General features: G+C 46.0%; 1 protein-coding gene across 1 annotated transcript in view; it reads left to right on the top strand.

Moving 5' to 3' along the window:
• Window positions 1-4,536: 4,536 nt before the first annotated feature.
• LOC103779247 (methyl-CpG-binding domain protein 2-like) overlaps window positions 4,537-15,682 on the top strand; it is a 14,694-nt gene continuing 3,548 nt past the window's right edge. The window contains exons 1-2 of the mRNA XM_008946869.1: window positions 4,537-4,695; window positions 10,641-10,778. Coding sequence (XP_008945117.1) covers window positions 4,630-4,695; window positions 10,641-10,778 — 204 coding nt within the window. The 5' untranslated portion in view covers window positions 4,537-4,629. The remainder of the gene's footprint in view (window positions 4,696-10,640; window positions 10,779-15,682) is intronic.

Raw genomic sequence — 15,682 nt, 5'->3', positions numbered from 1 at the left:
AGGTTTGTTTGGATCTGAGGCAGAGTTTCTCCCCTGGCAGAGTGGTGAGACATTGGCCCAGGCTGCCCAGGGAGGTGCTGGAGTCCCCAGCCCTGGAGGGGTTCAAAGAATGTGTGAAGTTGGCACTCTGGGACATGGTTTAATGGTCCTGGTAGTGTTGTGTTGATGGTTGGACTTGATGATCTTGGAGGTCTTTTCCTACCTTAATGGTTCTATGATTAAATAACAATGTAGGAATTAACCTTTTACAGTTTATCAAGGCTCTGGTCAGCAGCTGCCCAATATTAAGTTCCCTTAATATTGAAGAGTTCAAGCAACCCTTATATCTCTTATATAAAACTCAATATTACAGAGTTCAACATCTTCCTCCAAAATCCATTTGATGAGGAGGGCCAGGAACTGAAAGCTCAAAATAACAACAAAAAAGGAAGGTGGCCAAAACATTTTGAAAGCAACCAAACCCAGAAACATCTGGCAAGAAGGTTATTGCTTTAATCAGCCCCTCTCTTGTGTGTTTTGAGCTGGGGAGGGGGCTGGAGAGGCTGGGGTCAAGTGGGGCTTGCTGGGTGATAAAATTCCACCTTCATCCCGTGAGTGTGAGTTGTCCCCGTGCCGGGTCACGCTGGCGTGTGGTGGGAGCTGAGGCTCTGGTGGGTCCCAGCACACTGAATGAACCCTTTCACTGGCAGCTCCTGGCATGAAAGCACCCAGTGTGAAATCAGGAATGTGCAGAACATGGGGATGAGGGCACATTTCAGTGGTTTCTCCTGTATCTTGTGTCATGTTGCCTGAAAATACCAATGCTCCATGCTTCTGACTTCTGTAGCAGTTGAGATTTTAGGAGATGTGAACCTGGATCAATGCCTTTTTTAATTCTTTTTTTTTCTTTTTCTTTTAATTTCACAGTGCATTTTAAAAAGGGCAACGGAGCTGGGGAAGGGTCTAGAGGCCAAGTGTGGGGAGGAGCAGCTGGGGGAGCTGGGGGTGCTGAGCCTGGAGCAAAGGAGGCTCAGGGGAGACCTTCTGGCTCTGCACAGCTCCTGACAGGAGCCTGGAGCCAGGTGGGGGATGGTTTCTTGTCCTGGGGGTCTCTTCTCCTGGGGAGCAAGCAATAGGACAAGAGGAAATGGCCTCAAGTTGCACCAGGGGGAAGGTTGAGGTTGGACATGAGGGAAAATGTCTTTTGGAAAGGGCTGTGGAGGTCTGTGCCAGGCTGCCCAGGGCAGGGGTGGAGTCCCCACCCCTGGAGGGGTTTCCAAGCCGTGGAGATGTGGTGTGAGGGACACAGGGCAGTGGGGACCTGGCAGGGATGGGGAACAGTTGGACTGGATGCTCTTAAAGGTCTCTTCCAACCCAAACAATTCTGTGATTCTGTCTTCTGCAGCAAGGGTGACTTTGAAGTCTGAGCTGTCTTCAATATCCCTTTCAGCTGGACTTCTAAGATAGCTCCAGAGTATTCAGGTGCCTTCTCAGAGAGAAGAAAGCTTCATCCTCCTTCCACCTGCCTTTTCTATTCAAACCTACATCTGAATTTAAATTTGGTTTTAATATTTGCAGGGGAAAAAAAAAGGCAGTACATGCTGTTCCTTAGTTTCAACCAAGGTGTGTAAGGAGCAGGCTTTTATTAGACACATAGTTTAAACAGGTTCTATAACCTCTTTCTATTAGTACATGCTAATTATTTAATAGATGTTCACATGAAACCTCTGCAAATAGGCCTTTTATTTGACTTTCACCTCGTGGAGCTTTCTCTGCAGGTAGGGGAAGATTTTGCAGCAGGAGCAGGTTAGAGAGTGAAGATGATCTGGGAACAATTCAGGAATTACTTCAGTGGTTTGACAGCAGAAAATGGAAACAGCAGCAGGACTGGTGGTGAAAAATCATTAAAATAGGTGAAAACTAATATAGATATAGTGGAAATAAAGTTTTGAGTTTATTCAAATCCTTCCAGCTCACTTCTTCCTCTCTTTCTTAGAACAGGGGGGAAGTCTAAGGAGAAATGATGACTCTGGGTGGTATCAGAAAAAATTGCAGCCTTGAAACTCAGTGGAAGGTCTGTGGGTGTTTTGTTTGCCAGCTCCTGAGGCTGAACCAGGAGGTTTACACAGCACACAGTTTCTCCAGGTTTTTTGATATCCTATGAGCTTATTGAGACTCTGAAATGAAGCAACAATTGAGGCTAGGGGCTCTTGTGGGAAATGCAATCAAACAAAATGCAGTTTTGTGGTAAAAGTCACTAGATTTTAGAGCTTGTGTCAAAAGGATGTCTTGAAGTAGGCACAAGGAGTGGTACTCAGTGTGTTGAACTTCACTTCTCTGTGTCATTAGGTTTCAGTGAAGCTGGAGAGTGGAAGATACTACAGGTTTCATGAACTTTTTAAGGTATGGGGTGAAGAGGAGACAACAGGAGCTTCTTGGTTGTCACACTTGCAGATCAGTAGAAGGTGGAGATGTGGGGAAAATGAACGGCAACATGTTTCCTCTTTGGCACCAAAATTAGGGTAGGACAGGAGAAGATGTAGGATGTCAAATTTCTCTGTCCTTTTGGTAGTTATTTAGCCATGGGCTAAAAGAACTGAGTGGATGGAGGTTTTAATAAGTGGCTTTACTGGCACCTTCCACTCCGTTAGGAAAGAGGGCCAGGCAGCCAGCAATTCCTGCCAAGGTTTCATCCTCAACTTTCCTCCTAGGTGCCTGAAAAGGAATGAAAGACAATGAGTCAGATGATTTTCAAGAGCAAACCTACTCCCCCCACGAAAGTCTTGCTCCATCTCTGACCTTCAGTGCAGGATTTGTCATGCTGTTAACGACCCGGGGTGTTAATCTCCACTCTGTAAAATAAAACTGGTGTGGTGTTTAGTTTGGCTTGTAGCAGAGCTTCCATTCTTGCTTTATGAGAAGCAGAGAAGGGTTTTTGTGGTGGGATGTGTGTGTGTGTGCAGAAGTGGGGTGGGTTTTTTTTTTCCCCTCCCACACCCATCCTTGAGGAGGTTAGCTTCAGATTATGATCTGTTTTAAGTCTTTTTCTCCCACCCTTTACCACTTCTTAGTGATGGCTTTCCATATTTCTGGGTTCATTTAAATAACTTTGAAAAATATTTGGCTTAATTAGCTGTTTTTCCCAGAATTCCAAACATATTCTTCCCTGGGGATGTTCTTGCCTCGAGGTGTTTTTAAGTTAAAAAAAAAAAAAAAGAAACAAAACACTTTGGAAAAGTGAAGAAGAGAAAAATCTGAGAGAAAGAAGAGAACAATCTTCTGAGAGAAAGAAGAGAACAATCTTCTGAGAGAAAGAACAATCTTCAGAGGTTCTCTGCAGATAGGAAGTGGTGTGAAAACCTCCCTGAGCTCAGTTTAACCTTTAGGGTTGCAGCAGTTAGAGGATTTTGATGCTCGACTTGTTTCACTGGCTAGAGATTTGCATCAGACCAGGGACTGTGGGCTTCACCCAGAGAGCTGCACAGCTCTCTGTACTGGGAGACCATCACAAACTGGTCTTGCAGCCTGAGTTTTGCACAGCAGGTCTTGATACTTGATTTTCAGTCTGGGGGTAGCCCCCTTGGCCCTGACAGTGCAGGAATCCCCAGTGAGGTGAGTCAAAATACACCTGGAGGAGATGGACTCAGTGCAGAGTGTGCACAAAGCCCCTGCCTGTGGTCGAGGTGCTTGAGAACCAGCTACAGATCAGAGGACAGAGAGTTCTGTGGGGGAAAGATTGGTAGAAATAGCACTTCCTGAGAACAGGGGGGGTGAAGGTTGGACTAGATGACCTTTAAAGGTCCCTTCCAACCCAAACCAGTCTATGATTCTGTGATAACGGGCACATTGGCTGCTTGCTGATGTTACTCAAAAACACCAGTTGGGACTTCAGGGTAATAAAAATGCCAAAATTCCCAAAGGAGGTGATTTAAATCTCTCCCCTACGACCGATTTCAGTTGCCATGGTGGGATGTGTGGACACAAGTGCAGCTTTGGACCTGTTTCAGATTCTGCCTCACCTTGCTTGCTTGCTGCTTGCTTGTTGCTCAGTTACTTACCTGGCTTTGCTCACCAGTCCCCGTGACTGCCCAGCTGGGAGGTGTTGTGTCCCCTCAGCCCCCAGTTCCACGCCCACTGGCCTAGCTGAGGAGGGCTCCTCTTGAGCCTGGGCTGGCCTTAGACCCAGCAGGGAGTCCCAGCCTTGCAGATGGTCTTTACCTTTGTGCAGAGAAGGTCCTGCACTTGGCCACGGGCTGCTGCCTACCTCTTGTCCTGGGCTTTGGTTGGGCTGTGCTGCTAACCCAGCTTCCCAAAGGGGTGGCCAACCCTAGTGCCCAGCAGCCCCACGTAGACCTTGAGCCCTGTGTGGAGGATGGGAGTGGATAACCAGAGGCTGGGCAGGTATGTGGTGGAGTCATCCCCCATCAACCCATCCATGAGGAGTAAAGATAACTGAAACCTTTTAGCTCTTTCACAAGGTATAAAACCTATTGTAAGAAGTCAAGGTTGTATCCTCTTGTACAACAAAACATACTAAAGTGTTTTCTTCTTTTTAGTCCAAGTGGTAAGAAGTTCAGAAGCAAGCCTCAGTTGGCAAGATACCTGGGAAACACTGTTGATCTCAGCAGTTTTGACTTCAGAACGGGAAAGATGATGCCCAGTAAATTGCAGAAGAACAAACAGAGACTAAGGAATGATTCTCTCAATCAAAATAAGGTTTGTTAGTCAATACTGTGTTTAAGGATATCCTAAGAATTTCCTTTCCTGTAGTTCATTTAGCAATTTCTTTTCTGCTCAAAGCAGTTGTACCTGTGTGTTTCATTTGTAGTAGTGGTAGAGACATCAAGTTATAACTAGAAGGAATACTCTGCTACTACTGAGAAAACATCAAGGTGAGGTTAAGCATGAATCAGGAGTTGCCTTGGGACTAAGAACCTCAGTACCAGTCACCTACCTGCACGATACTCCTCTGATGGAGTGAGGGCAGCTGACACCAAGAGATTCTCTTCAGATCCCTCTGTTCATCTTCCTGTTCTGAGATGGAATCCCTCACCTTTGTCACACGTGCCAGGGAGCTTCTTTCCTGAGGTAGCTGGACTTTACCTGGACAAAGCAGGGGGTCTGGGTAGGGCTCTGTAGCTGAGCAAGGCTGGGGGTGTTCCTCGTGGAGATTGGGCCCTTCTGCATTGATCTGGTTGTTCTCACACTGCCTGGGTTTGAACAACAGTGTGTCCTGCTCAATACTGTAGAAACCACGTTTTGGAGGTGAAAAATAAAAGGCTGAGGTATAGAAGTGAAATAACTGAGGTGAAATAACCTCTAAGTGAAATAACACACTTAGAGGTGTGATGAGATTTAGTGACTCTCAGGTAATGTGTTCCTGGGCAAACTTTAGAACTCTCATCAAACAGTTTCTAAGGATTTCTGCAGTGTTTTCTTTTTACAGTGTTTTATTCTTCAGAATTGAAGAGAGACTTTTTATGAGAGCTTCTAGTGATAGGATGAGGGGTGATGGCTTCAGACTAAAAGAGGAGAGATTCAGATTAGAAATTAGGAAGAAATTCTTCACTGGGAGGTGGTGAAAATCCCTCACAAGTCATAGCTGCCTCTTGTGTGCTGCTGGTTTTGCTCATCTGCTGTTGGTGATGCATGCAGCACACACCTCACACTGAGTTCTGTTGCATTAAAGCATGCCTTCAAATTATTTGATATTTTCTACCTGCAGACATGAGGCTTTCAGATAATAGAACATGGAAGGGTAGCCCAAGGGATTGTTTTGGTTAGGCTTTCTGCAGGAGCAGAAGTGTTCATGGTTATCTAATGGGTGAGGGGCAAGAGGCTGGGGCCAGACTCTGGTCAGTGGTGCCCAGCCACAGGACAAGGGGCAACGGGCACCAACTGGAACCCAGGAGGTGCCACCTGAGCAGGAGGAGAAACTTCTTTGGTGTGAGGGTGGAGCCTGGAGCAGCTGCCCAGAGAGGCTGTGGAGTCTCCTGCGCTGGAGAGATCCCAAACCCACCTGGATGTGACCCTGGGTGAGCTGCTGGAGCAGGGGGCTGGATGAGATGATCTCCAGAGGTCACTTCAGCCCCAACATGCTGGGATGCTGTGGTTCTGTGAGCAGAAAATACAAAATTTGGTATATAAAATCTAGAAGAGTCTGTGCTCACTTGTATTCCTGTTATCTTAGATGATTTAGAAGGTGGCTCACAGTAGCTCCACTAAATACAAGATTAGACAAAAAAGCCTTTTATTTTTGGAGATAAACAACATTTAGTATTTCTAAGCAACTGAATCTGTAACTCCTGAGCTTCCAAGACCATCCCTGCTCACTGCAGGGGGCTTGGACTAAATGACCTTTAAAGCTCCCTTCCAACCCAACCCATTCTATGATTTGATGAATTTCTGTAGTATTCCTCTCAGAGTTATTCCTGAAATTGATGTTTTCTCCCAGAGACACTGGAAGAGGTTGGTTGTGGTCTCTCCTAGTCCACCTTGCAGCTGTGGGGCCATAAAAGACAGACTTGCTTGGGCAAGTTTGTGTGTCAACTTGCTCCTAGTTTATGGGTTGGTTGTTTTTGTACAAACAACTTACCCAAACATTTCTAGAATCTTTGGCTCCCCTTAAGTTTCAAGAAGGAATATGGAAATATGCTTAAGTCTTCTTTTTGGGACGTGTCTTGGCAGCAAGATTTGTGCAGCTGGTGGATGGAAATGCTGTCCTGCCATGGTTTGACCTTGGAGGTTCTCCTCGTTGGCAGATGAGAACTCAGTGTCAAGGTTGGCATACTAATGGCACCTGCTTGAAGTGGAACTGAGGGCTGGAGCCCCTCTGCTGTAAGGCCAAGCTGGGAGGGTTGGGGTTGTTCAGCCTGAGGAGGAGAAGACTCTGGGGAAACCTTCTTGCAGACTTTCAGAGCTTAGAGGGGGCCTACAAGAAAGCTGTGGAGGGACTTTTTACAAGGATTTGTGGTGATAGGAGGAAGAGTAAGGGCTTCAAACTGGAAGAGGGGAGATTTAGACTAGGAATTAGGAAGAAGTTCTTCACTGTGAGGTGGTGAGACCCTGGCCCAGGCTGCCCAGGGAAGCTGTGGATGCTCCATCCCTGGAGGTGTTCAAGGCCAGGTTGGACTGGGCCTTGCACAACATGGTCTAGTGGAAAGTGTCCCTGCCTGCAGGGGGGTTGGAGTGGGATGATCTTTAAGGTCCCTTCCAAACCAGACCATCTTCTGATTCTCTGATAATAGATGTTAATGAATGCTCTCCATTTTGTGATGTTAATGTACAGCAGTGGAAATGACATGGGAATAATCTTCTGCTAGGATTCTTATCTCCAGTCTGAGCCTGGTGCATTCTTCCTCCCTTCTCATATTGTCAGTAAAGACATCTCTTGACAGGGTTATTTATGGTGGAGCCTCAGGAGGAGGCTTTTTTCCAACCTCTACCAATCTTGCCATTGTTTTCTGTGTGCCCATTCTTACATTTCCCTTGCAAATTAAGTGGCTTTTTTAATTTGAAGTGCTTTAGAAGAAACAATGAAATAAGGAATACAATTGACTGTGAATTTAGTAGAGAGAGCATCCTGCTGTGCTTAGAACAAAGTGGTTATCAGCTCTTTATTGGGAAGAGTGTGGCCAGCAGGTCCAAGGGAGGTTCTCCTCCCTCTCGGACTCTGCCCTGGTGAGGCCACTGGATGAGGTGATCTCCAGAGTTCCCTTCCAGCCCCCACCATTCTGTAAAAGAAATGTGCTGCCTGATTCTGTGTGACTTTGTGGGTTAAAGGGTTGGGAAGACCTGGAAATACATTGCTGAGTTTTTAAAACATCTTTATGTCCGAGGCACCTTGATGCTTCTGCCAATACATGTCTTGGGAAAGGCAGGGGGTTGAAATTCTTCTGGAAGCTGTTGCTGGAGCATAAAATAGTTTAGTAGGTGTGCTGAAAAGTGACCATTGTGAGTTAATCACCCTCTGAAACCTCCACTCCATCCGTGTCTGACCCTCTGAAACACAGAGGTGGTGTCTTCTCTCTGGAGGCTCTTCAGGGGAGGTGATGCCCGTAGAGATCTTTGTTAGTGATTTTTATTGGGATGTTCTGGAAGCTTTTCCTTTGTCATGAATAAATCTTATTTACTGGCTGGCTTGTGGTTTGTTGTGGAAAAGCATTTTTCTGAATTCTGTCAATGAGTGATTAAATTTTATGAGGTGTACATCCGAGGAGCTGCTGGAGCTGCTGAGCCAAGCAAGTTGGTGTCCTTTTGATTTGCCAGAGTTGAATGGAGTTCTTTTTGAGCTTCTCTTTAAGTCCCATTACAGGCCCAAAGGAACCTGTAAATATTTTTCATGAACTCCAAACAAAGACCTTTGCTCTAGAAACGTTTGCTAAACCAGATTTATCCCCCGTGTGGCAGGTGGCTGGGGAATATTTTGGGATTCTGTCAGGTTTAATAGCTGTATGACCACGAATTCTGATGCTGCTGCACAGAATGCCCCGGGGGCATGGGCTTCAAAGCTTCCAACACTGCTTTGAACTTGATGTCACAAGATCAGGGAATGTGGAGCTTGTAGGGGAGGTGAGGTCTACGAAGGTTCTGTGGTGAACTAAGTTATGTGGTGTGAGGAAATTTCACTGCCAAGAGACTTTCTGCCAATACAAGTACATGTGAGTAGTGTCTAGCTCTGGGTGGTGGTCAGAGATGCTTCAATTAATATATTAAAATAGATATGATAAAGTCTAACATTAGTCTAACATTGGTATCATCACTGGGGGGGGAAAAATAGAGCCTGTAGCCAGAACCCACCCTGCAAAGCTCATGGTAAAAGCAGTGAGCAGAGTACCTGGAAGTATTTTTCTAGTCAGCTGGGACTACCTGGGTGAAACACAAGGAGAAGGCTGATGCCTGGATTTATTTCTAAGCTTAGATTCTCACTTTTGCTTTGTATAAAAAGATCTTAGGAGTTCTGTGCTGGTTGGGTGGTAATTTCTGTTGGTCTGGAGAACTTTTTTGGCTCTTCTGAGAGGATGAGCAGATCAGTATTAAGCAAGATTTCCCCAAATGCTACAGCTCTGATTTACAAATGAGTGTGTGGAGTGAGTTGTACTGTTGAATGGCTGAGGATACGCATAGTCCTCTTCACAAATCACCTGCATGAGAAACTGGGGTGTGAAATTTGAAAACTAGCTCCTCATTTAGGTTGTGGGGAGATGCTCAGATAAATGGGAAGTGTTACTCTGTTCCTCCTGCCTATCAATTACATTCCTGAGAATTCCATAGGAAAAATAAGGAGGAATTCCTTTTTTTTTCTTCATACCATGAAGGATCTGTAACACCATGTCAGCCTGGAGAGGCCCATGAAGAGGCTGCTCCCTTGCCTCTCTCTGCACCCAAGAGACGACTCAAATAGTTGGCTAGGAGCAGCCAGTACAGTGACCCTCGTGGTGTGTCAGGTTGGGGTGAGGCAGAGGCATGAGCCAGGCAGGCTGCTCTGGCTGCTTCTGGCAATCCCTCTGCCAGTGCTGGTTCCTCCTGGTCTCTGCTTGGCACTGTCTCCAATCCTGGGGTCAGTTTTGGGCCCCTCACTCCAAGAAGGACCTTGAGGGGCTGGAGCGTGGCCAGAGAAGGGCAACGGAGCTGCTGGGGAAGGGTCTAGAGGCCAAGGGTGGGGAGGAGCAGCTGAGGGAGCTGGGGGTGCTGCGCCTGGAGCAAAGGAGGCTCAGGGGAGACCTTCTGGCTCTGCACAGCTCCTGCCAGGGGGAAAACAGCCTCAAGTTGCCCCAGGGGCGGTTGAGGTTGGCCCTGAGGAGCAATGTCTCCCTGGCACGGGCTGTGCAGGGCTGTGCCAGGCTGCCCAGGGCAGTGGTGGAGTCCCCACCCCTGGAGGGGTTTCCAAGCCGTGGAGATGTGGGGTGAGGGACACGGGGCAGTGGGGACCTGGCAGGGATGGGGGAACAGTTGGACTTGATCTTAAAGGTCTCTCAAACAGCTTGCCTGTGGAATAGTCTTCATGATGAAAGTCATTTCTGTGGAGTGCAGAGCTGATGCTCTTGGTTGCTGGTTTCTAGACAATGTGCTGCCCATACATAGGAATGGGGACTTCCCACTCCCCTCCTCCTCAGCCCTCCACCTTTGCAGTAACAGAGCTGTGCTAAGATCCATTTTTTATTTTATTTCTATTTTATTTTTATGGCCATTCTGATGGTGGAGAGCCTACCCTGTCTGCTTGCTCTAGCTAAGCTCTGAAGGACAGGTACTTTGAAAATCACAATTGAACCTGGAACTCTCTAAACTGTTTGCTACAGACATATTTTCATGAAGGTTTGGAGATTGCCTGTTGACATCTGATGGTGAAGCTGTCTCTTTTCAGAGTGTAAGTCACTTGAGCCATGAATATATCTTTTAACAAAAGGAAAAGATGGACTTTCAAGCAGTTTGATTCTCCCTGAGAAGGTGAAATTGTGTGGAACCAGTTACATGTTCTGTTTGCTTCTCTTTACAATAGATAACTTCAAAGGGTAGTTAACTACAGCACTTAAGGGAGGTCTTTACTCCAAAAAGAGCCTCCTCCTTTTGCACAGCAGTAGGAGAGGGTGATTCCAACGTTAATGTGTGTACTTTTTAGGAATGATTTTTATTAATTCACTTGTTTTCTTCTTTTTTAACAGGGAAAACCAGACTTAAATACCACCCTCCCCATCAGACAGACGGCGTCCATCTTCAAGCAGCCAGTCACCAAAGTTACCAACCACCCCAGCAACAAAGTCAGGTCTGACCCCCAGCGAGTGACAGAGCAGCCAAGGCAGGTGAGAACCCATCCACTGCCACCAGCACTGCTCAAAAAGCTGAGAACAGCCTCAAAATGGGCTTCTCTGCAGCCCTGCTTCAGCTGCAGCTGAGGGATTCCTGCCTTGAAGGTGGCTCACACAAGTGTGGTTCATGCAGAGGGGTTTTTTTAAATGCCAAATTAACAGTTGGTTCAGAGGGAGAGGAAGATTTCTTGATCCAAAATTTCATTCAGATTTGATCATCACATTCCTCTTGAAATTTAAGGGCACACTGCAGCAACTGGACATCAAATACAAAAATATTTCCACCTGCAGCTTCATAAGAGAAGTTTCTCTCAAATATCTGCTTCTCCTCAAGGAACAGCATCTCTCTATAGATCTTTGTGCAAAATCAGTTAGAAAATGTATTTTAAGTCCCTTTTTTTCACTCTACTGCTACTAGAAATACAAACCACAGGACTATCAACTCATCTTAGAGTCATAGTTGGGAAACACCTCCAAGATCATCAAGTCCACACTTCCATGGCCACTCAACCATGTCCTGAAGTGCCCCATCTCCACGTTTGTTGAACCCCTCCAAGGGTGGTGACTCCACCACCCCCCTGGGCAGCCTGGGCCACATCTTGCCCAAGTTCTCCTTCAGCTGCTTGTCTGCACATCAGTGACATGCCACCCGTTCACACAGGGCTTCTCTGGGCTTGTTTTTTTCTGGGGAGGAGGGAGCTGAGACAAAACTGGAATCTAATTAATGATGAATGATTGGCTAGATAATGGCTGGGGGCATTGGTTTGAAGTCTGACTTGTTATTTTTTGAGTCATACCATCAAACTGAAACACTTCATCTCAGGAGTGCAGGGCTGAGAAGAAAATGTAGAGGCATGTGCCAGTTTTTGTATGCTCATTTGTCACTAACTTGTGACAACATTCCCTTTGAAATTCAAGCTGCCTCTCATATTGCCCTCTCAAACATCTGGAATGCTGTTCCTGTGAGAAATAACATAAGGAATTTAGACCCTGCATCCTCTGAATTCAGGTGAGAAAGAGAAAGGACATATCAAGCTGTGTTGGATCATCTTGTTGAGATGTCTTTTAGCAAGATGGGGAGGCCTCAGCTAACCTCACTGTTGGTCCCATGACAGCAGGGGCCATGTAAGTGCATCCCATTCAGCTCTAAAAGGTGCATCCCTGCATGGCTCTGTTGTTTCTCTTCACCTTCTTTGGGTTTTCCTTTTGAACTCCTACCCTTTGTCAGGAATTGCCTTTTTTTGCTGCTGACCCACTGGTAGTCACCCAAGCCTCTGAAAGTCAAGCCAACTTTGTGGCAAGAGAAATGGGTGTCTGGCAGCTCAGCTTGATGAACTCCAAACCCTTTCATGTTTGCCCATTGCCTGTCTCTTTTCTTTCTTCCAGAATCTTTTCTTCAAATACATAGTGACTGCAATATTTGGGAATGCATCCCTTGTCTTTGGGGAGTGCCTGTCCAGTAAAGATTTGCAGAATAGTCTGTTTTCAAACCTAACCAAGTTAAATCTCTGCCTCCTTGAGATAGGTTCTAACAGATCAAGCTGCAGCAAGATCTTCAAGGACTCATTGTCCACTGGCCACTGTGTCAGTCTCAGTCAGACTCTTTTCTCCTTCCTCAGAATCATAGAATTGTTTTGGTTTGAAGAGACCTTTGAGAGAATCAAAGCCAAATGCTAACTCAGGACAGCCAGGTCCCCACTGCCCCATGTCCCTCACACCACATCTCCACAGCTTTGAACCCCCTCCAGGGGTGGGGACTCCACCACTGCCCTGGGCAGCTTTGGAAGAGGACACCTCAAACACTGCTCTGATTCTGTGCTGCCATAGCTCCTTTGGAAGAGATGTTGGCTCTGTTTGCATTGAAGGTGGGGTGGTTCATCTTCTAACAGCAAAGCAAATCTTGGTGTCCTTTACTCTTGCTCCTCTCCAAGCTAGAATGCTGCCTGGAGCTGCTTTCTGCCTTGTCACTGCTGTGTGGTGATGATAGACATGGGTGGGAGACTTGGGGAGAGGAGAGGATAAATTATTACAGTTGTTTTTACCTAAAATTTGAGTGAGTTTTTAATAAAATCTCATTTAAAAAATCTGAAACAAAGCAGGTAGTTAAAATCTAGAACATGCAGGTAGGTGGTTACTGGAGAATCTTAAGCAAGTTGACACCTCTCATAAACAATTCCCAGTGATCTGGTTTCTTTACACACAGATTTCTGTCACACAATCATCAATATTTCCTTGGTGTTACCAACATTTCATAGTATTTCCTTTTTATGTAATCAATATTTCCTCAGTTACCACTTCCAGTGGCATTCTTCCTTGTTTCTCCAATCCTTGGCCCAAATCCCTTGGGGGATTCTTGCTTCTCTAGTTCTAGATACCCATCTCTGAAAGCTTTATCAGCTTCTATCTCCCTTTTCCAAAGAGATCCCAACCAGCATTCCCTGAGCATTCTCTTTGGCCTGCCTCCTTCTGCAGGGATCAGAATAAATGAGTCCTGTAGTTCCTTTGGCAGTCAGTAGTTTTTTTTCATGACCTGAGAGGGAGAAGACACGTTGGCAGAGAACATATTTGGCAGCAGCTCTTCATTAAGCAGTAAACCTTGTGGTAGTTCTTGGAAAGATGAACTAATAACAACTTCCCTTTCATATTTTGTGGGTAAATCTGGGAATTGGAGCAGCAGATCTCTGTGGCAACTGCTGGGTCTTCTTCTTCTCGCTAGACTTCTCTTAACTCTCAAGTCTTCTTGCTCTGGATGGCTTTTGTTCAAACACCAGTACCAGGCAATCCACAGAGATTTCCCAAATCCTTAATATCTCATCAACCAACAGGAGGATCTGTAAGTTCCTAATAAAATCTTATAGCCTCAATTTCTGTTTCCTTCAAGGTGCTGTGACATCTCTCTGAAGTATCATCCTGCTCAAAATATTTCAGTTCTCCCTAAGCTTCTTTTCTTACTGTTTCTGTGGCTTTGGCTCAAAGTCCACTGATAAACCAGTGTAAGAAAAAGAATCTTGAAAGATTGGTAGTGGGCCCTGCAAGGAAAGAGGGAAAAAACCAACAAACCTCCTTGTTTTAGCCTCCTCTCCACTGTTGGACTTGATGAGTTTTTGTCAGATTCTATTCTAGGCAGTATTTCTTCAGGTAATCCCTGAAACTTGAGTTATTTGCCTGTCAGGTGTTTTGTACCTACCTGGATCTCACAGAACTGTGCTGCAAACCAAACTTCTTTCTTCTGGATTGCTGCCTTTTGTACCTACACTCACTTGGTGACTCCAGCAGGTCCAGGTCTGTGTCCTTAGCCTCTTCTGTGGGTGTGAGAGCTTCTTGGTGAGAGCTTTCCCCCTGCACCATAAATACAAGCTACCTGAGGTGTTGCTCTGAGAGAGCTTTGACTCCTGAGGAGCCACTGATCATTCATTCCAAACTCATTTTGAGGAAATCAGGGAATCACTCTTCTGTCATCTGATTCTTCCAGTTCTGTGGCAGACAAGCAGCTTTAAAAACCACCTGAGGAGAAACCTGGAGGTGTATTTCATTTTCAAAAACTCTTTAGGGTAAATTTGATACACTTACTTGTAACATCCTCTATCTGGAGGCCAGAAGCACTCTTCAAGATGGATTTGAAAGTCTCTTTTATACTCACTGTCATCTATATTTGCCATGACTTGTACTGAAATGGATTATTGAACAGGATTTTATGTGACAAATTAAATCTGACCATAGCCATTTTTTTTTGGCATGAGGTATGTACAGTCTAAAAAGCCTAATTTACAAGAAAAATGGCAGGATGGCATTTTATGTCTGTCTTCTCATGAACAATTCTTCACAGGAAAGACATATTTAAGCTCTTAGCACTTGGTATTTTGTCAAATAGATGTGATTTTATTTCTTGTGGCTCAACTTAAAGGATGGGATTCTAAAATTAGATGGGGCTGGAAAACTTTTAAGCTTCTTGGTTAATATAGATTAGAATTATCCACAAGATGGATGGAAAGAACCCAGTGAGATGGTTACATTTCATCTACCCCTCCCAAGCAACTAAAGGAACACTGAAATTTTGCATGGCAGTTTGGGGATGCAGCTGAGCTGAGCAACTCAGCAACTGGATAGGAAAAGAGGAAAGAAGTTTTCCAGTTTTCTGAAGTAAAATGCTCATTGCTGTGAAGTTCTGGTCTCCCTCAGCCTTTAAAGCCCATTTTAAAGCAGAGCAAGGTTGCAGGCTGTGTCTCTGCAGGGCAGTGTAGGTGGCTTGGCTGCAGTTGGTGTAGATGAACCTGTTTTCAGCTCCCATAGCAGGTTCTAGGGCATCTGCAGGCAGTGTGGAAATCAATGTGCTCCCAGAGAGCTGGGAAGGTGCCAAGGTGGCTACCTGGAGTGGTGATGGTGCTGTTAAACTTGCTGTGTCCAAATGGGATGGGAGCCTCTTCTGACTCCTGCTGCAAATTAAGAGCAGATATCTGTAGCTGTCTAAAGAGAGGAAACCACCCCAGTAAAATCTGTGAACTCCCCACACCAGGATCCTTGTCCTCCCTTCTGTGTGCAGTCAGGCCCATCATCCTTAGAATCACAGAACCATCTGGGTTGGATGAGACCTATAAGATGAAGTCCAACCCTTCCCCCATCCCTGCCAGGTCCCCACTGCCCCGTGTCCCTCACCCCACATCTCCAGGGCTTGGAAACCCCTCCAGGGGTGGGGACTCCACCACTGCCCTGGGCAGCCTGGCACAGCCCTGCACAGCCCTTGCCAGGGAGACATTGCTCCTCAGGGCCAACCTCAACCTCCCCTGGGGCAACCTGAGGCTGTTTTCCTCCCTGTCAGGAGCTGTGCAGAGCCAGAAGGTCTCCCCTGAGCCTCCTTTGCTCCAGGCTCAGCACCCCCAGCTCCCTCAGCTGCTCCTCCC

The sequence above is a fragment of the Merops nubicus genome, unplaced genomic scaffold, assembly GCF_000691845.1.
Source record: "Merops nubicus isolate BGI_N331 unplaced genomic scaffold, ASM69184v1 scaffold11469, whole genome shotgun sequence".
NCBI classification, from domain to species: domain Eukaryota; kingdom Metazoa; phylum Chordata; class Aves; order Coraciiformes; family Meropidae; genus Merops; species Merops nubicus.
Note: the sequence above shows the minus strand (reverse complement) of the source record. Positions and strands in the feature narration are given on the sequence as shown.